The sequence below is a fragment of the Helicoverpa armigera genome, chromosome 7 (assembly GCF_030705265.1).
Source record: "Helicoverpa armigera isolate CAAS_96S chromosome 7, ASM3070526v1, whole genome shotgun sequence".
In the NCBI taxonomy this organism is placed as follows: Eukaryota; Metazoa; Arthropoda; class Insecta; order Lepidoptera; family Noctuidae; genus Helicoverpa; species Helicoverpa armigera.
The window spans coordinates 8,456,715-8,479,165 of record NC_087126.1 but is presented as its reverse complement, the minus strand read 5'-3'; the positions used below and the strand labels follow the sequence as shown (position 1 = coordinate 8,479,165).

At 33.9% G+C, this 22,451-nt stretch overlaps 1 protein-coding gene and 1 long non-coding RNA gene across 5 annotated transcripts in view; both read right to left on the bottom strand.

The window, feature by feature from the left end:
- The window catches only part of LOC110371940 (monocarboxylate transporter 3), a 36,514-nt gene extending 15,210 nt beyond the window's left edge, over positions 1 to 21,304 (bottom strand). The window contains exons 1-2 of one of the 4 annotated variants that reach the window (XM_064035432.1): positions 20,988 to 21,304; positions 1,511 to 1,621 (exon numbers count right to left, since the gene is read on the bottom strand). In XM_064035432.1, coding sequence (XP_063891502.1) covers positions 1,511 to 1,609 — 99 coding nt within the window. In that variant the 5' untranslated portion in view covers positions 1,610 to 1,621; positions 20,988 to 21,304. Of the gene's footprint in view, positions 1 to 1,510; positions 1,622 to 10,443; positions 10,601 to 20,916 lie in introns of those variants that run through there. The other 3 variants (XM_064035430.1, XM_064035431.1, XM_064035433.1) reach the window with 3 other exon arrangements.
- Positions 173 to 1,302, bottom strand: LOC126056051 (uncharacterized). Its single transcript, XR_007511800.2, has 2 exons — positions 936 to 1,302; positions 173 to 689 (listed from the first exon to the last, which is right to left on the bottom strand). It is a non-coding gene; the product is annotated as an uncharacterized LOC126056051 (long non-coding RNA).
- Positions 21,305 to 22,451: the final 1,147 nt, after the last annotated feature.

The following is a 22,451-nucleotide window of genomic DNA, read 5'->3' as shown; positions in this document are numbered from 1 at the left end:
CTTGACCGTTAACGAAGGTCACATACGAGCGATGTGACGCCAAGACCTCGATGTGTCGACCGATATGTAAACACTAACTACAGAAGAGTGTAGACACCACCGTTGCCAATTAGAAAATTAATCTCTCTCCTAATAACTTTAAAGATCTTAAAAGGGCAATAAAAATAATGGGTTTCTAAAAAATATTTATTTTCTTTGAAACATTAGAGGTTATTCGAATGTCAATAAAAATATTTATATGAATAGGAATGAACTCAGTCCATGAATTTTTGTGATGCTATGCGGAAGAGACACGGGGAGTCGGGGAATTGGAAGAACTTAGTTTCCTGTTCCATATAACCAGTTCCATTCCAGATGACTCTTTTATAAGTTACTATTTTTATCATTGTGCTAATTTTATTTCTTCAATTATCTTCTATAAAATTAAGGCAATATTCTGCCTGTTAGTTTGACTAGAATTACATAGAGCTTAATAACGCAAGGCAATCCAGCAAGTATCTTTCAGAGATTATTTTCTGTTCTTTTTGAGGATCCTGTTTTGCTTGCGTGTTACTTTTAGTGAAATATCTGTTGATGAAATTCAGCATAGTATCAATACATAGGTTCCCAAAATTATTGTAGCCCATGCTAAAACGTCTACTATCACTTCAGCTGCAATGTGTGCAATCTCTTTCCTCCTCTGCCAAATCCTGTTAAAAGCCATTCTCAATTAATCCAAAAATTATAAAATTCATAACACGTCTACAACAACAGTATCAGGACAGTCATAGTGATCTCAGCAAATGCCAAAGAAATTGTAGCTAGGAGACACGCGTTTATAATACGTTCAGCGATCTTGCGTATTATTCTGTTTCTCTTTAGCTTCTTTTCAAGGGCTGTCATCGTAAACTATAGTGTGCTTCCGAATGTATAAATCTTCAATCCTCGCTTCATACCTTGCGGTTACTGGTGAGTCATGTTCGTATGTTTATGCGAAGTCTTCGCAGTCGCAGGCGCTGTGACATGCGGATTTTACATCTATTACATCTGTCTGACAGTCGGCAGCTTTGCAAGAGCCCCCAGTATCACGATCGACTCGCTCGAAGCTAAGCACAACGTAGCAAATGTGGATGCCAACGATTAAAACTATAAATGTATTAATATAAGTCAGTTCTACCATAGCCAGTATAATGGGAAAACGGGGACATCTCGCTCCACCCCATTTGATCACATTTCCTCTAAAATCTGTAGGCCATGTAGTTATTTTTTATGTCATTTTTGACAACGAAACTTTTTCATGACAGTTTCATTTTTCTTTTTTACTGTTTGTTTATGGAATGTAATGAGGTTTAATAAGTACATATTTATAATAAATTCTCGAAAGAAGTCCCGCGGAAAATTGTGGAACTATAATATATTTTTGTACGTATTTACTGAGCTATAGCATAGACACTAGCGCTGCGTCTGCGGGACTTCTTTCGTGTAATGGACTTTAGGTGGTGGTATTATCTTATTTTATTCTGATTCTTACCAATGCTGCTGCAGGCTCTTCTATGCTGGGTGAGGAGTCATCGGTGGAGCCCGTTTTGAAGGGCTGCTCGTCCGTCGCGACCCGTTGCTTCATCTTCATCGAGATTCAATCCTGCAACAAAAGAATATCAATATTAGTTGGTTTTAAAATAGTAACAAGTACATTTTTACATCTAAAATTAAATGCCCTTTTCATATTATTTTTTTCTTGAAACAGTCTTTTGAAAAAAAAGGTAAAAGCTTTAGTAATACCAGAATTCCATTGATTGCTATCGTTGATAAAAGTGTTATCTCCTAATACTAATGCGGTGTAGTTTGTGAAAGCCTGTGAAGTATTTAATGTATCTAATCTATTTCCACCTACGGTATTACGCCCCCTCAAAAGTTTAGCAATTTAATATTGTGCAGTTATAATTTAGGATCGAGCAGTTTGGTGAAGCTATTTCAATAGTTCTGCTTAGCTTGTTACTTCAAATAATGTTTACCGTCTCAAAGGGCTTTCGAACGAAATACTTGGAATTGTACGTAATTTTCCATACACCGCTCGGGAGTCTTAAGTACGCTATTAAAGATAAATCTCATAAATAAATATACATTTATGGGTGAAATTGTCGTTCGGCGCACTCTCTATAGCATATTTTGCTTTACGATTATGTTTAAGTACGTTTCACTTATGTTTTGGTTTACAAACTAGAGAATATGGATCTTGATATTTGTCTGTGTATTTTAGCTAAATTAAAACTGACAAATATTGGGACCTTTATTCATAGTGGAATTGGTTTATATTATTGAAATGCTAAGATTAGTTGTGCCTATGCATGTGTCAAATGGATCCTTTTAGGAGCTAATAAAGCTGAATACATTTTCAAACTTCAGTAGTTTGAATATTGAGCTTGTGGCTTTTTGGATACTTTTAACTTTTGATTAGGTATCAATACGTTCTGTGTTTCGCACTAGAAATATTACTTACTAGACTTCTAGTTATGCTACAACTACTCAATTTGCAACTTAATAAACATAACTATGCATTAATGAATAAATAAATAAAATGATAACCATAATTCAAATATATGCTAGTGCGTAGTTGTTCCTACAATTGAGTCGATTGACCGGTATTCAAATATTAAAAACAATGTGTGATGATGTTGCAAAAACTGCGTGTGTCGAAGAACCGATTCATTATGTGTCTAGTCGATTAGAACAAAATACTACGCAATTTCATAGTGTTATTCGTGCTTCTAATAATTGGGGTTTTACGGAGAGATGCGAAAATTGAAAGTGTATTTTTCTTCATTAGTTCTGTTACACAATTTAATCCAACGTAATATAATTTTCATTTCTGAGCTCTTAAACTCTGCGAAAACAAAAAAATCTTCTTACTACTCTTGAACTAGGAATTGACGTCACAATTGAGAATTCAGGGAAAACTTTCACCAATATGTATAGGGTTAGTTTATCAGGAATTCTTATCCACGAAATATTTAGCATATTATGAGTTTTCTCCTTTATAACGCTGACAAAAGTTTTCTTTGTTGAAATTGTGGAAGGTCAAGGAATAGAAAGAACATTTCACACACACAACATTTCATGAAAAAAATATTGTTTCAGCCGGCACTATATTATTCATACAGCCTTCGTATGAATTTACGTATTAATACATGGAAAACAAACGCTTATGTTATATAATTTTATGCCTGGGTGAAAAGTGCGAGAGACAAATTGTATCGACTATTGACTAACTTGTGGAATTTATTAAGAAAACACTTTTTTCGAAGTCTTGCCTCATTCTTGACGCTAAGACTTTTGGTTCCTAATCATTCCTACACAACATCGCTGTCTGACGTTCTTAGTACATTATTATTTCATGGTTATTCTCTCACCACGTGCTTCCACAACCGTTGCGTACAAAGTTAATTCAGTTGTTCAAACAATAACACAATACAATGAGTTCGTTAGTCAGTGGCGCGTCAGTCTATACTTAACGCGAAATATCGATAAGTTTAATTGAACAAAACCGGTTTGTTATACATATTTTAAAATACCTATTGTTTTGTACGGATGGTGGTTTACATGAAAAATAATGGAGACCTTGAAATGTTTGCTGATAATGAAGCAATGTAACGCAAAATTGCGGTTTAGTCTAAGAGGAAATAAACATCGGGGGACTGTTATGTACGTATTTTTAATGAATAAGTATAATGACCGTTTGATATTCAAATAACAGATCACATATCTCGCCTTTCCTACTCCTTGATAGAAACATGCTTATAATCCTTAGTTCTTCTAAAGGTAAAGTGTAATTTACATATTACAGTCAAAGTCAAGTTAATGAGGCTATCAATTTAAAACAACGCTTGAATAAGTACCTTCTTACCATATCTTATTAGCATTTTGTTATTATCTGAGTGGTTCCAGACTATTGAACGAAACCGTCCACCAATGAGCACGATATGGTCTATCACTGTATTCGCTCCATTAGTTTATGTAAAGTCTGGTAAAATTATTATTTTACTTCTGTATTTACTATAATATGTCTTTGGGTTCCTAAGCTTTTGGAAGTTCGTTTAAGGTTTAAATGACCAAAAAACTGTAAAGAGCAACTCTAAACAGAAAGAGCTAAATAGACTGTATTAGGGCGCATACTTTCTCATTATTCCCAGATGGAATTCTTATTTTGAACGCAGCATTGCACAGTATGTTTTTTACGCCAATTCATTCACGAAAAATAAAGAGAAGTAGCTTCTTTACAGCTTAGCATTAATTATACCTAGCCTTAGCAATAATTTTTGTATATTTTATGATTTGTTTATTTTATCAATAACATAATAAACACCCAAACTTCCACTCAATATCCCTAAAGGTCAGCTTCCAATACAAACAACCTACCACATTAAACAACACGTGAATCCACAAAACAAACAAGAGTTTACATAATACAAGCTAAAATGTACTCGTTTGACCCGACTGACACACACAACTACCGACTAATGTAAATCATGACCAATGTGCACTGATAACAGTGATAAGAGCGGACGTGACGACCTCACGTGTATTACTTAACTGTTTACTTGTATTTCGTTGATTTTTAACATCTTTTTATTCGAGAAATCGATGGGGTCCAAAATTTTATCCAGGAGGGGCCTGGATAAAATTTTGGACCTCACATTTTAGCTTGTATTATGTAAACTCTTGTTTGTTTTGTGGATTCACGTGTTTAATGTGGTAGGTTGTTTGTATTGGAAGCTGACCTTTAGGGATATTGAGTGGAAGTTTGGGTGTTTATTATGTTATTGATAAAATATCAATTAGGTAGCAACTCTGGGTGAAAAACATACTCAATGCTTTTGCGCCGTTTCTTCACACCGTGAAAAGTGACATCCATCCTGATATCAGAATGGCTGCCACCTTTTAATGATAAATATCTTCAAAACCACGAGGGTCGCAATTGGTTGCAACTAATGGTAGCTGGTAGCAATTAGATAGCAGCTCTCTTTATGTATTTCGAGGGGATCGGTGAAGAGTGGCAGCGATTCTGACGTTAACTATAAATCATGACCATTGTGCACTGATAATAGTGATAACAGCGGACGTGACGACCTCACGTATATTACTTAACTGTTTACTTGTTAATGGAGTTCGTTGATATGACTGAAAAGTACGATTTTTTCGTAGTATGGTTAAAAAATTGTTTTGAAAAAAAAACCATTATGAAAGTGTAAAAGAGAATTACTACTTCTGTCCGTATATCCCTTTGTAGGTACGCTTAAATCTTTTAAACTACGCAACCGATTTTCATAGTATAACATACATTAAGTAGTGAGGAATAATGTTATGCCGTGCGAAGCCGGGGCGGGTCGCTACTATATAATAATTTTGTTAAGAAATGGTAAAACGAAACGTTTTCTCTTAAAAAATACCAAAATAAATTATTGCGAAGTCAAAACAGGAAACACAAACAGTACATGCTCCTATATACAATTACTAACGTATCTGTGCTATAAACTCTAATGCTAATACGTGGTGAACAATTATCATTGCTAGATATGGTTAACAAAAGAGTATTGTATAACTGACCTTCATTGAAATGCGTGTTATCTTAAACAAAAGCTCTAATCAAAGCTTTTATGATTAGTTCGGAGATAACGAGATAAAGTTATCGTTTATATGTATTATCAACGTGATATAATGCATTACTCATAAGCGTGTATAATATTACCTAATGATGACACATTAGGATTTCACAGAAAGTGCAGGAAGAACTAGTTGATCCAGAAGGAACATGGTGGGTTTTAGTCAGTAAGAGTCTGACACACCACAGCGAGAGAGGTCATTTAATGATTTCCCATAAAAAAACAGGGAGAACTAGAATAACTTTAATATAAACTCAGCCTTTGTACCCGAAAGAAACCAAAGGACTTTCATTAATAAACGGTTTTCATATAAATATAGGTACAAAAATAATGATACTACGTGTGTACCAAACTTGTATGTACATAGGCTACGTATGTGTGACATGGTTCTTATATTCAGTATGATAACTCATATGCTGCGTTTCATATTTTGCATATCAGTGTATGTGTTATGCAAGCGCATTGTTTGGGTGCAGTTAGACAATAGCCTGATAGTGTATGCATAGCATAGCAAATAACATCAAGGAGCTCCGCCGACTACGACCCAACTTAAGAGTCCTTACTTAGGTACAATCAATTTGTAAATAATTTTCAAAGAGTCATAAGTACAATGAAAATATCGCCTAAAGAACACCGGGAAAGGATTAAGGGTGTTTTTAAAGTATTTTCTAAATGATAAATAGGGACTGACAATATCGTGGTTAACTCTTTTAGCACAAGTTTTACACTCACACATGTAACTCTACCTCTATACAGTTTATTATAAAATGTGGTATTATAAAATGAATTAAAAAATAGGGACTTCAGCATGGGCGTAGCCAGCTTTGGGCTCAGGGTGGGGCAGCAGTCAACCTATCCCCGGGGGAGGGCGGGGGCACTCCTATTTTTTGTATCTTGAGCCGTTAATCTCTTAATTTGAGAGCTTTATATTTTCAGGTACAGAAAATAAACAATCACACATAGGACAAAAGCCAAAAGTAAGGGCATGTAGATTCTGAATACGCGAGCGAAGCGAGCGCGAAATTTTTATCGGACTTAAACCAAATATTACGTAAAATTTAGCTCAAACGTACTTAACTTTTTGTTTGTTGGCAAATGCAAAAATAAGGGCATATGGCTTCTGAACTCGCGAGCGAAGCGAGCGCGAAATTTTTATCGGAATTAAACCATATATTACGTAAAATTTAGCCCAAACGTACGTACCTACTAAACTTTTTGTTTGTTGACAAATGCAAAAATAAGGCCTTATAGTTTCTGAACACGCGAGCGAAGCGAGCGCGAAATTTTTATCGGACTTAAACCAAATATTACGTATTTAGCCCAAACGTACTTAACTTTTTGTTTGTAGAGAAATGCAAAAATAATATAGTGTCTGAATACGCGAGCGAAGCGAGCGCGAAATTTTAATTACTTTTTAAGACTCAAAACCAAATACTACGTAAAATGTCGCCCAAATATACATTTTCATGAATGGAATTATTTTGTGCAATAACTTACGGATAGTACATATTATTATATGATTGTTGATGTTGTTAGTTAGAGTTAGTAAAAATAACATTGTTAAATCAGACACCTTATAGGTCAGAGCCAGGGCCCAGGGTGGGCCAAGTGCCCCAGCTTGCCCCAGTGTGGCTACGCCCATGTATCCCAGTGATTGAAAGATGCATATCTATCTTTTCTTTTCAATGACACATTTTGCCCATGTCTAATGCCTCGCCTCTCGCGGCTCTCGCTCGCTCGACCCGCATCCCGCTCAGGGGGGGGCAGCTGCCCCTCCCTGCCCGTACCTCGCTACGCCCATGGACTTCAGTGTTAGGTTTAGTCTGTGAAAGCCGGTACTTTTTTAAGACCAGGTTTTATAATGAGGTAGCACAGTTTTTTCGCTCGAACTTTAATAAGCTTCATAACTTAACCCACCTTCAATACCCCGTAACCAGATACTTAATCGATATCAATAAAGTGTCAATGAGTGAACATGGTACAATAACTACTTACGTTTTATATAGACGGATGATCACACTCGATCACAGACTTATCACGTGTTGTGACGTCACCATATCGATTTGTCTACCGCATTTAATGAATGAAACATGATCATGTTTGGCATAATTGCCTGTACTTTGGGGGAGTTATGCCCGATTCGTCATTTTAGTGATTTGGCATCCATAAAAAACGTGTCCCAGTTGGTCATTCAATAAAATATTTTATTTTGCTTAGTCCCAATTGGTCATCCGTACTTTATTTTGTAAAAAGTACTGTCAACAAGATAAGCTTTACAATATTGTAATATGCATTTTTTTTTTTTTGGTTATGTTTTTTCCGAATATGGCAAGACGCTATTAATAAAATCGCGATTTCAACGGCGTCACACACCGCACGGCCAAAACCAAAATACCAGGATCGCATAAATCAGATGAGTAATATACCAATCAACGAGTGTCCATGGAACTGCCCACCGTGTACTAGGACCGCATAACTTACAGGAGTATAGCAGTCAAGAGTGTCAGGATTTTACGTTTTTTTCCTAATTGTAGATAAATATACCAATTTACACCATCATTCATCATTTTTATGTATACAATCTCTTTGCTAGTTATGGGCCCCTGGTACTTTTGTTACCGGCACAAAAAGTATCGAGTCACATTTTCGGGTTTATGTTGTCTTCACCTGTGTTTTAATGTAAATGTTATTATATTTATATGAGAGCTATACCTTTACCTACATCGAAGTTTTTCATTTAAAATTTCTTCTAACACTTTTATTTCTGACGGTACTCTGATACGTGAAATTTTATGCGGGGACGAATCGGAACTCAAAATTTAAATATTAAATTATTTATTTTGCTCGAATGACCAATTGAGATTTGGTGTATGGAAAAAATAGTTGGTGACCAATCGGTACTAATGACAAATTGGGAATAACTCCTTTGGGGGATGCTGGGCTGTTGATTAATTGGTTTGTGATTAACACGTGTTAGAGGCGTGGTTAATTTGTACTGTTATGAGTTTAGTACTTTGTATAATTTATATTATTGCATTTACTTAGACTAAAATACAGGTTCTTGTACCTGAAATGTCCATACGTAAAATCTAAAACAACTGACATTATTTTTTTAGAAACGTTTTATAATCATATTGTCCATTTTTACAACCTAACAACCAACTAAACAGACTATTTAATTGCTTTACCGAATACAATTTGAAACCTAAACTTTTCGACCTCTATGGTTTTGACATTTGCGCGACACTACGTCAGCTGGCAACCAACATGCCTCGATAATGTCATAAGTACAATGAAAAGTAAAACAATATTGTTTACAGTCATTGAGGGCCATCTGGGACCCTTAAGTCGACGTTAACGGTCAACGTTCTGTAGATAGTAACAAATTATTACCGCAAAAAAGGAAAACAATAAGCCTTTATGATATTTCTGTTTATTGACGGTAAATTTCCATTTGAACTTTCAAAAACCAGCTTCTACACGGAGTTGGGTTCAATCGGGTTTGGCCGCATTTACTTTACCTATGTCTATGTGTATCGAGTAGATTTGGATCAGTTTTCGACTGGACGACTGGTTGTTTTTAATTATAAAACATTGGCTAAAATAAATTTTTACCGGGGCAATCAAATAAAAAATTACTCGTAACGTACAGACTTGTATAACACCTATCGTATTTTTTAGACAAAAAATATTTAACTGGGGCGCCATCATTTACTTATCTTTTTATTACATACAACGGGCAACAATTCAGCATTTAAAATCTTTTAAACTCTTCATTATTATTCGCTTTATGCTCGACCTCTGACATGTTCAAATGAAATGAATGATAAGTGAGCGTTATGTATGATTTATACCTTAAGTTCGTTGATAAATTACCTACAATGGAAAAGTTATTTGCGATATCTTTACTTGTAATGTCCCGTTACCTTACTTGTTGCAAAACACATTATTTATAGTAAGTACGTTATTATATAAAACAAAATGATCTTAGCATACACCTATGTAAATGATGTAAGCCTAAAATTAAGCTAGACTTTGCTGTCATCTGTTTAGGTTATTTAACATCCCGCTGTACTTAACTAGAATTCAAAAAACAATTAAATTCGAATACTTTTGTAACCAGAAATAATAAAGTTATTTTTTTAGACTGGCCTTAAATAAATATCGATATCGCTAAAGCTTGTGCTAAAGATGCTTGTTTGAGGGTGTGTCACTCGCTAGTATCCGTCTAGCTATTCGCATTTGTACGACTAGAATAACAAATTATCCAATATCGCGACGTGCATATAATTAGAATACCTGTATGATGACAATATTTGATTTTGCATGTCAACTCAAATACTCGATATGAACAAATAGGTACAATAGCTAATGGGCGTGGCTCATCAAGAATTGTAAGATTTGTATTTAGAATCGATTAAAATATAATCGAATAAACAGAAAGCGTGTCAACACTAAATCGTTAATTAACATAATTCTCGAATTCGAACAATGTTCGAAACGCTATCGTTGCTAAGGACGCATCTTGAACTTGACCGTGTCAGCATAGTTAGAAGACAAAATATAAACGAGGTCTTATTTGTTCTAGAGCTTAACTTCTTGCTTACAAGAGACTGATGACAGTATATAGTTCTCCCCCAGAAATGGCTCTGTAACGATTGATTGAGTGGAGAGAAAGATAATATCACATATCATTAATATTGTCTGTATGAGTTTGAAAAATGGATATTGTAGATTTTTATTGGGAAAAATGACATAGAAACGTTTGCCCTTTAGAAGGACGTCTACATCAAGACTTACTTACCTACCTTGAAAAGCTGTTAAAATCACACCTAGTTAGAACACAAAAGTACTTAAAGATACATTAAAGTCACGAGGTACACAAATCACTTGCTTTGCTTACGCCAGTTGATCGGTAACTGTGTTAAATAATCTTATGATTATGTTTATATCTCATAAAGCTATGTTAATTTTCAAGTTCTATGTCATTCAAGACACCGGTGTAGCAGGTTTTATATATCAGGAATCGAACTTATGATTGAATACTGATAATATGTATTTTGTTTTATCATGATCCCTGCTACATTGTTTTCTTACAGATCTAAGTAAGTCTTTAGTATCTCTAACTATTTAGTACAATGTTCAAAAGTTTCGGCCAGGTCTATTTACAAAAAAAAAAAACAATTCATATTATTTGGTAAGTAACCACTCAATTGATAGGGTTGTCAAAATGGATGGATAGCATTAGAAGCTGAAGCTACAGCACGATTATACTAAAAGATGAAATGAGTCTGTATTTACTGGTCCGTTGCTACCTTATACTATGAAGAAAAAAATATTTTAGATCTTGATTTTGTATGTTGCTAACTCCTGTCCTAAGGACATCGAATAATTAAATCGTTGAGAAAATATAGTAATTTGCATGTCACATGACTATTTTACAACATTGCACAACATTACACAATATTATGTAACTACAAAAATAATAAAAAAACTCTTAAAATCCAAGGCTCTATTCCTTGGTTGGATCATTATAAAAGAGCAGAAACACAATTATGATAACCAGTCTCAATTAAGCACTTTTGACGAAACTCTGAAAACCAAGACATCAAAGTATGTGTGGACAAAAAATAAAAAAAGTCTGTTTACACCGAAATATAAAAATAATTAAATAGCACGGTTGTTAATTGTAGCACATAAAAAACGCCAAACCAAAACATGTGTATTCATGGCCGGTCAATAAACGATACATCGTCTGACAGCAAAAAAGGTAGCTATACAAACTTTTTAGTGCTAAACTCATTAGTCCAGTGCAGGCAGGTCATTCCATAGATACACGTGTAGTTTTTTGCATTTGATTTTAGAACTCCCCGTATGCGTCTCATCTAACGAGGTGTTATTCAGTTTCACTGACTGAAAGTTCCCGCAATTTTATATAAAGTATCGTGAATATAAATATCCGTGGATATAAAATACAATTTGAGTTTAATTTTATACGTGTAAGCGTAACAATGATAGTTACAGATTATACCAATTAGTGAAGATGTTTTGCGATATCATAAAAAAGTGAAACAACTGATTATTCAAAGTTATTCTCAAGGTCCACGATTCTCAAAGGACTGCGTAGATTTGCCTCAGTTCTAAGGCGGGTTTCGCATAAATCATCGTGTGATAGCTATAAATATTACGAGTCTGTTTCACGCAGTCTGTGACCTGACGGAGAGCCTTCTATGGTAGTTAAGAATCCTTGTAAATGACTTTACATTGATTGCTAGACTGGTTTGATGTCTAGAGCCGTGTCCGTGATCATGCCCTACATTGCAGCTGAGTAAATATTATACATTGTATTTCTTGAAGACAGTTAATTTTGTATCTTTGTTCAGACAAACTGTCTTAATTCTCTAGGCCCTGTCTTACGTTGCCCACAATCGTTTAAGATGGGAAGCTTAAAGTTAAGCTCATAGACTCATTGGCAAAAAATGGTTATGCTGGCATTTGGAATTAAACATCTTAGAGTGTTAAAAAGCTCTCACAATAATTGTCTTACTTCGCTGTCTACATACCGAAGCGAGAAGTAAAAATTACTATGTTTGATTATAAAGATACATCAGAATCTCATATCTACATATTAACCACATAAGATATGTCTTCGAATAGCTTCATTTTTGTAGCGGATTATCATTTGTCATAATAATATATTCAAAATATCTTGTGGGGTTTTCTGTGGAATGTGTGTTTATAACCCACATTTTGGATTGAGTTGTTTTAATACTTTTTGTTAGATTTTCTAATCTCCAAGCAGTAGTATCCAAAGCACGTAAGATATTCATCGAATAAAATGTTACCTATACAAAACATTTCTGGTTATTCTTTGGTCAACGCTGACATTTTTTTAATCTAACATTTGAAATATTTTTTATATTTTTTTTTCCTCACCATAGTTTCGATAAAATACTAACGTGTTAGTTGAAAACGTGTCTTAATGATATATCATGTTTTCATTAGTCATGGTAGTCTTTCGTAGACATTTTTTTAATAACTGGGTAAATACATCACTGGGCCAGCGGGTTGGTGACCGCCGAATATATAGACACGCCTAGTTCGTGCCAACTTCATTTCTTTAATAAAGACAGTTCTAATTAGGTGCGTCAGATTTTTGCGGAAGAGCCACAGACCTCTAAATAGGCTAGAACTGAACAAAGGACATTAAACCCGACTAAAATTGGTAACTAGCTTCTGCCGGCGATTGCGCCCACGGGAACTTCTTAACGAACCTGGAAAAAGAGCCTACAGCCTTTCTCGATGAATGGCCTATGTAACACTAAAGGAATTTTTCAAATTGGACCAATAACTCCTGAGATTAGCGCGTTCAAGCAAACAAACAAACGAACAAACAAACTTTTCAGCTTTTAAATATTAAGTATAGATTTTGGTGGTATATGACCGTTGTGCTATCTATTGTCATTCAATTACTATGATTTAGTTAATAGACGTCAATTATGTTATGTTAGTCGTTAACAAAAGAGTGATAATAGATATTATTACGGTTATTGGTGTCAACGATGACGTATTGAGTGTGAGGTCGTATTTGACGTCAGATCGGTTTGTTGGAGTGCCCCGAGGTCAATGTCTAGGTAGATTTTGTCTATGTATGGTAAGTACAGCTTAAAAGCTTTCTTCTGCGTGTGATAAGACGCCTGTGCCCAGCAGTGGGACGATAAAAAAAAGGCTGTAACAACAACAAATCAATAGTAGTTAGTCCCAGGATATACCCAGCCAGATATTAAAAGTAAAAGTAAAATATATAAAGATTAGAGTAGAAATATACTTAAAATGTTATAATTTGTAAAGAATGTGGTGGAAGCTACTTTCCAAAAATTCCGAAAGTATCGAAATATTTTTATAAATATACTTGACTGATATTACTAGATAGATAGATAGAAACAAATGAGTAATTAAATGTTCCCACTTCGCTATAGATTTCGAGACGATTATGAAGAATTCCTCTCCAGAGTAAAAATTACAAGTACAATTGGAAACCGTCGACCTTTATTTGGTAATTTTCCGATGCATATTTCATCTATTAGTACATACTTTTATATTTATGTTCTCTATATATTTATATTGTTATGATACGCGAACAAATACAAAAGAAAAATAATATGAGCCAAAAAACTAAAACTAGTTTTGAAATATTTTGGACAGCATTCTAGAACAATTCACTCACAAATCTACAACGTTAGTAAAAAGCTGACGAAAATATCAATCCTAGATGATGATGATGATGAAATTCTCATGATTATACACAAGTTTATAAAAATCACTGTTATCAATATTTTCATTTCAACCTTATTCGTTCAAGTTATCTGAGACCGTGACCTCTGCTCTTGCATGTTCGATAAACGGACATTAAAAAACAACTATTATTGTTTTTGTTAAGATTTTACTGTGGTTTATTTTTCTGTTAAATGTTCGAGACTTTGATATCGTAATATTCTTCGGCGCCATCATTTTAGTCTGCATTATTCATAGACAACGGGTTTTTCAACGAGTCTGGCTCTAGGCAAATTTTCCGTCGTCTGAATTTAAGATCGAAAGCAAATAGAGCATGTATAAATCGGACGTTTTGGAAGCTTGTGGTAAAGCTATGAATAAAAGACGACTAGAGCAGGTTTACAGGTTTCTTTAGTACTCATTATCGACGATTTTCAAAGATTTTGGACTGGACAGAATAGAATATACGGCATGTTTCGGGTTATTTGCGGCAACCATAGTTTCTTAGCTGCTTCAAACCGATTATGAGAATTGTTTTGATGATGCTTCCAAATATTTCCTTAATCCTTATAAAAAACTTTATTGTATAATCCCTATCTGCTAGATAGCAGCACCTACTCGTACGTTGTGATAATCGCCAATACAGAGATAATTGAGACGCATAAATGCAATTTAGAATTTTATTATCCTGATAAGTAAGGCCAAGTGTAAGCACTAAATATTCCGATAAAATATGTGCAAGATTACATGTCGTAAATACTTTGTAAGTATTTAGCACCTAAATTGTATCTTTACTATCAAACTTGGAAACTTGAATTGAAACTGCGGAAATTATTGATTCAGTATAAAACCGGTTTTGATTTGCTAATTTATTAACGCTCGGATTTCTGCCTCGCACAGTTTCGCTAATCACATGACTTTGTATATACTAGCATGTATAAGTATGTGATAATAGGATAAACCTGCTTGTATGCCACAGATTGGTCACCGGTGATGTTGGATCAACAGAGCTGGTATGTTTGGATTTCACACGCTCCTCCTAAACCACTATCTATATCTATAGCCTTCGTAAACACCAGTGCTGTCTAGTTTGCAGGATTAAATAATCTGCGCAACACATTATGTCACGAAAAAAAGTATTGTTTAAAAACAGTTTGACGTAACCCACCAGGAAATAATTATCTCTTCTCATACAATTAACTGAAATAATCTTAATGAGAAATCTATGAATAGCTGTAACAGGACAAAAAATAGTTCCCTCGTTTATCGGCGGTGTGTAATTTAAAAATGAATGGCCTTTTACACCCCATAGAATTTGGCGCCAAACAGTGTGTTTATTTTCAAAGGCTCCGATTTTTTTCTTGTGTCCCACGCTAGGGGTGGGACTTCCGAGAATTATCGCCATAGATATTAGTTTGGGATGAAACTTTTTTTTTAATGATCATATTTCATGGTTGTGAATGAGCGGGCGGCGCTTCTATTTGTTTGTCGGAAGGCACGCTCCACCACACTGAACGAACCTTTTTTCTTCCATGTGTGTTAAGGGGAATATGTACCTAAACATTTTTAAAATAAGCTTCTATTTTCGAATTTCCGTCACAGTTTCGCTATCATTGTCAAGGCCTGTAATTTGGCAACGAAAACCTATATTTTTGCGAAAAATGCACGTAGGTAATAAAAAGTAGATTTTATCGAATTTACTCAGCACGAGCTATATTTTGGGGACACTCGACATTTGGTAATGTCACGGTCAAAGTGATCATAATTCAATCGTATAATCAATTTAGTTAGTGAACGTGAATGGTGTCTGTATGCGAATTTGAAAAGCAATGTGGAGCATGTCAAGTATTTGTTTGAATACTCGTTTTGTGGCTTCCTAATAACATTATATTGCGCAGTAGTAGGATATCGGACGATAACATTTTATTATTATTTAATATTTATGAATCGATATCAGTTAAATTTCATGATGTAATAACGCTATCTTTGCAATTTATGAATCAAATATTTATTGGAGACATCCTGCTTACCTACTGGTATTGTAAATGTGTTAAAAACTTAAGGACTACTAAATGTGGGCATTTCAATGAAGAGTGTATAAAAATAGAACATTAAGATATAGCATTTAATTAAGGTTTCAGTCAGACAAGCCAATTGTACAAATATCGTTTATCTATTTAATTACATAATATGTTGGTTTCATCATTCAAGACACATTTTTTTTCTACTTATTATTTTTCTACTAAAGTAAAAAAAGTATGTGTATGTACATCTAATAAATGTCTCAGCTAGTTCAAATAACTGTTTCAAATATCTACCAAGACTACGGTACATGTGCCTAACTAAATGTATAAGGGAGGGGACTGAACTACCAGGAGCTGGGTTTTCCCATATAAGTAGAACCAATCAATACGATTTTCCTTGTGTAGCTTTAAAGCTTCATATGACCAGTTTCAGTTCAAAGAAGTTCAATTCGATGGATTTACAAAAAGAGTTTAGAGACACTTTTTTGTAATACAAGTATAAAATCTGTATCTTTTTTTATAAAGCTGAAGAGTTTCGTCGTTTATTTTTTGCTTGAAATCGCTTATCTCAGGAACTACTTATTCAATTTGAAAAAATATTTCAGTGTCAGATAGCTCACTTATCGCTACTTTTTATCCAGGTGCACGGAGTAGTTTCAACGGAACGCGGGTTAAACTGCGGGCAGAAGCTAGAGCGTCTATAAAATTACTAAGAACCGTGCCTAATGACTTACCTACTGCAAGAATACGGTACGCTGGAAATCCCTACTTCCATCACAACATAGTTTTTTATATCATCTACGTCTATAAAACCATTATGTCTATGATTTGCAGTTTAAAAATTTCACGGCCGTCACGTCGGTCGTTAGGAATAAATTGCTTAGTTCCAAGCATGTCGATCGGTTAGCGTTAAATTAAGTCATTCACTTTAAGAAGTAATTATAGTAAAAAAAAAAACCGGCCAAGTGCGAGTCGGACTCGTGCACGAAGGGTTCCGTAAATTACAGTTAAATCAACCTATCTCAAAAACTATAAGAGATACTTTGATCAAACCAAAAATCGTTGAAAGAGTTAATTAGCATGCATCACCTCTATTTTTTTTAGAATTTTATACCCCGTAGTTATAAAAATAGAGGGGGGGGGACATACTTTTTACGACTTTGAGAGCTGATATCTCAAAAACCGTTCACTTTAAGAAAAATGTTTTTTAGAAAACTTTATATCATTTTAAAAGACCTTTCCATTGATACCCCACACGGGTATGTACATCGAAAAAAAAAATTTCATCCCTCAGTTACATGTATGGGGGGCCCTACCCCCAATTCTTTTTTTTACTATTTAGTGTCATATTTTTGTAGCGGTTCATACAACACATATTCCCATCAAATTTCATCACTGTAGTACTTATAGTTTCCGAGTAAATCGGCTGTGACAGACGGACAGACGGACAGACGGACAGACGGACATGACGAAACTATAAGGGTTCCGTTTTTGCCATTTTGGCTACGGAACCCTAAAAAGATAGAGGCAGCTTTATGGTCTCGGCCTGTCAGATGGAGTGTTACTTTTTACATTTAAAAAGAAAATAAGAATTGATCAAGATGGGACAGCTAATTATTAACAATGTGTCTACCATATGGATAAAGACAAGACAACTATTGTCGTAATGTCATTTTGTTTAGCTTTTTAAAGGTTACCGAACTTAAGTTTTAAAAACTAAATTATTTTTACAGTCCAAAAATTCGCAGACAGTCTAATTAGGAAATGGATGACCTAATAGGCATTGTTAGTCACTAACTGATGGAAAACACGCAATTGAAAATGGGTGGGTCTTTTTAGCCATTGACTAAGGCCTAAATACTTACTTTAATGTGGTGCTTTTCAGCTTTTAAAGAAATGTATATTTTTTAGAGTGGAGTCATTTTTCAACTGCCTATTTATTTTTACAATATTACTCTTTTCCTCATTGAAAACGATGACTTTCTATGACTACTAAAGATAGATAAATAAACAATTAATTTGCATTACCATATTCAGAAGGACACTTCCTATCGCACGCACGTTCTATACATATATGTGAAAAAAATATGAGTCACTCCTACCGAATCAGGAACAATTAAGACCTATTCAAAGTAGACTCAACTCCCTACGGATTACAATACCCGAACCATCATTCGTTTTGCGACTGGAGATTGAAGTTTATAGCTTCATATAAATTACGCCAATCCCTAATTGAAAAAGGAAAGATGGATCGGTTATTGCAATCCGCAGATACAGCGCCCAAACTGCACTAGTCATTTGAAGTCTATTAGATCATTAAGTCAACCTTATAAATACGTCGTGTGGGATTTCTTACAGATTAGCTTTTATCTAAAGAATTCTAAAGTATTAGCAGTGTTTAAGAACATGAGTCACATACGCGTACAATTTAAGAATGCAATAAAGCCGTAAATAGAGTGATTGCAGTCCATTTTAAATGGCAGGTCAATAGTTTATTGCTTTGGTGCACATTGATTGTATAGTGTGGGTTTAAGATCGGTTAGTCAGCAGATATATGTTCTTGAAAACTAATTGAAGGTTCCATTTACGAATTAACTTTGAATAGAACATTTTTCTTATTAGTATTTATATGAGGCATAAATCGTTTAATTAAATATAACAAACTGAGGAAGAAATATACGCAATTTCTGGATTTGCATTTAAGCTTTACAATTTTAAGTGTGTAAAACCACGAGGGTAGCAATTGGTAGCAACTAATGGCAGCTGGCAGCAATTAGGTAGCAACTCTTTACATGATTTTTTAAGGAAAATATGAGGAGAGACATTCATTAGAGCACGATTTTAAAGACTATCACGAGACGACATGCAAATTATATTTTATAACTTCATCATCACAAAACCGCAATTTTATGAGTGACTCTATTACATGCATTTGAATATACGTATGCGTTTATATATTGTGGTCATGCACGGGTCATCAGACTCAATGCAAATACTTTAATACACGTGTTTGAACTAGAATTAGACTATAGATAAGATAAATAACGCTTGCTATACAGAACGTGCTTTTAATGCGTTCTTAATGTGTCACGGGAATATTATATTCTTTATTTAAATTAAGAAAAAAAAAGAAATTAAATTTATAATTTTGTTCCAAGAAGGATTTATTACCAACCAGTAGTAAGTTCCAAAAATTGTGGTTATCTTTTTAGGACAGTTTATTATCTGAGCCAAGTAAACATGCATTTATTTACACATGACTAATCTTCGAATATTTTTTTTATGTTTGCAGGAAAATAACTTGATAAAGTTATAATTGGGATTTGAATTATTTGAGTGAGTATCCTCATAATAAAAGTACGTGTGAATTATCCTCATGGATTTTTCAACATTAAAGTCTGGTTTGTACAGATAAGTAAATATAGAAGTACCACTAACATATTTCTAAATTGAAATACGTATTTTTTTTTATTCAAACCGAGCCAGTCTGCCCTTGAACTTGTATGTCTACCATGATTCATATCTACATAATGTAAAACATTATTCTATAAATCAATATTATGCTAAATGTAAATATAAATGATATCTTTCGTCACTAAAGGTCGCGTTAGGTCGCGCCCACGAATCAAAAACATCGCGGTTTGGTCCGTTCGCGAATGAAACTAGTTTTTTTTTTAATTCAAGGTCTCGAACGCTAGCAGTTTTTTGTCTGTGGCACCTATATGACAGTGTTATAATGATTGACACTGGCCACTGGTGTTTATAAGGGTACAAATATTTAAAAAAATATGTGTTGTAAATACATTTACTTGTAAGTAATGCAACATTTTTGAAAAAATTTGAGAAAAAAAAATTGTGAATTGTATTGGGTTGTTCGACTTTTTCAGACTTATAACAGTGATCCCAAAAGGTCAACTCCTTCGATCGATAATATTTACCATATGTACCTAATTAAGAACTGCGATTTTCTATGATAAAATGAAATCAATTTGCAGAAGAATTAAGTTACTTATAGAATAAATATTGTGCGTCGTTTATTCACTTTATGTGGTCATTAAATAAATTACTATGATTGGATGATGTGTAAATAGTGAATGAGAATCAATAAAAACTTTATAGCTAGATTAGTTGTTAAAATATATGAGATCTTTGTTAAAATGAAGCATTTCCTGAAATATACAAAATAAGGTAGGTACCTACTACCAAAACGAGAAAAAATAATAGTTTTTTTGGTTCATGTGTAGTTTACGTCTGAATTTGATAATTATAGATTTGATTTAATTACACTAACCATAGTTCTTATTAATATTTTTAATGACATTCTTAATTCTTGTTAATCACTGCTTCAAAGTGAATGAACTCATTAAACATACGCATAATATAGGTAGGTAAATAAAAAGCCAATCAACATTTCTTTTATATACCTAAATGGTTAATTAAGATAGAGAGCCATTATATTGTATTCTAATTTATTTACTCGTTTTAATGAACTACTGTTTTGTTACTGATAAATGAGATTTCATTGCATTTTTCTTAAACTTATAAAATTTGTTTATTTACATAAATAAGTGTTTATTAAATAGGTACTTATCTACATAATTAGTGTTTTAGTTTACATATATAGTACCGATGTGCTTATCAAGTTTGGTGAAACAATTGTGAATACCTAGCTGAATAAAATTAATGTAAATTGCATGTAAATACTTTCCACAGTGACATAATCTGTATTTTTTTTACGATTTGGCAATGTTCCTATTTATTCATGAGAACTCTCTTGAATGTATATTTTTTGCTAGAAATTCACTCGGATGCAGTTCTATGTTTGTACACTGTATTATTTTCTTGTGTAACATGAGAATGTAGTTTAGAATATAGGTGTGAACGCACCGTGAACCAAAAATAGTTGCGTCTGCGCATCCTAGCGTTCTTGTGTTAAAAATAAAGCTGTGACTAGACTAGGCTCACGAGATGTCACTCACCTTCAGACCACGTGAATCAGGATACGAAAGCGCACAATTTCACACCAATACAATTAAATCTTTTTACGGACCTTGACAAATTCTAATAATTTGGAATGCTCCGTAGCGCCGGCTAATTGAAATCCATACGAACGCGTCGAACACTCACTCGCGCGTTTTTTGAACACAAAGTTTTTGAAATTAGAATAGTATTCCTTTGGCACATTTGTTTTATTTGTTGGTTTTATTTATTGATGTCCGCAGTTTGTAATGAGAGGCGTTGACGCGTGCCCCCGACACCGGTTGCGAGTACACTAAGCGACGGCGCCCGCTCGCTGCCATGTTTAAAAGCACACGCCAGTCAGTAAGGAAAAAAAAACCAGTAACATTTCAGTGCGTGGAGTTGCACATTGTTTACAGTGATCGATGATAGGTTACGTATAGAGTATTCAGCGTTTATCGCTTTAGTGTGGAAGTTACATCACTGAAATACAACATTTGTCTGACTTTTTAGGAATTTGGTGTTAGTCAACTGTCGATATCGATAAAACTTTGTCATCCTTATCTCATGTGCCTTAATTTGATAAAGGTTTGGTAAAGTCCCATGTCACTGACACATTTTTTTTTTAGTTGAACTTTCTTTCTATGAATAGAAAAGTTCAAATTAGAATAGATAAAAATATCGTATTTATATTTTTAGACATCCTCACACTTTATAGAGCAGTGGAAAATATTGTATGCGGCTGTTATCTTAGCGGAACTAGATAACAAAAAGGACAAAAAGCTGCGCAAGGCGACCCGGCTATAGAACTTTATTGTACATACTTTAGTACTGTATGTATTAGACGCTTATTTGAAGACAGCCGTTTTCACGGAGAAATACTGTCTGTCCCGGGATAAAATATGTACATACATTATATGACCTATGTTACTCGGGAAGAGTAACCCTTCAATAAATAAAACAAAACAAAAAAGAGTGAACTTTGTTGTCCAACAGTGAAAGAATTTTTTTCGATCGGACCAACAGTTTTTGAGTTTGCCCACACAAATAAAAATATTTCCTCTTTATGATATAAGTAATAGATAGCTTATTAAGTTATTAGTTTTAATTTCTGTTGCAAATACTTCTCGTATATTTTTATTACCCTGTGTATGAATTATTGTAATATCAAAGTAATTTTAGTACCTATTGTGTGTTTCTATTTCTTTGATAGATTTATTATCAATAATTTTATCGCCCTCATCATCATCATAAGCACATCTGTTTATTTCATGATAGCTATAACTATGGTCATTTCAAATGTTACAAAAAAAAAACTTATTTTATTTACAACTTATTTAAAAACTTTATTCATTAGGCCTGTTTCATTTAATTTTACTTTTTGAATTAAATTACGTCAAATATTTATGATAAGTCATTAATACTTAATTATTAGTAATAATTTTTACTACTTATAATTAAAAGTAACAAACCAATGAAAGAAGCTTTGGAATTTACGATTTCCTGCTATTGGATATTTTCTGTTACAGCGATGTTGTATATTTCAAAACATTTG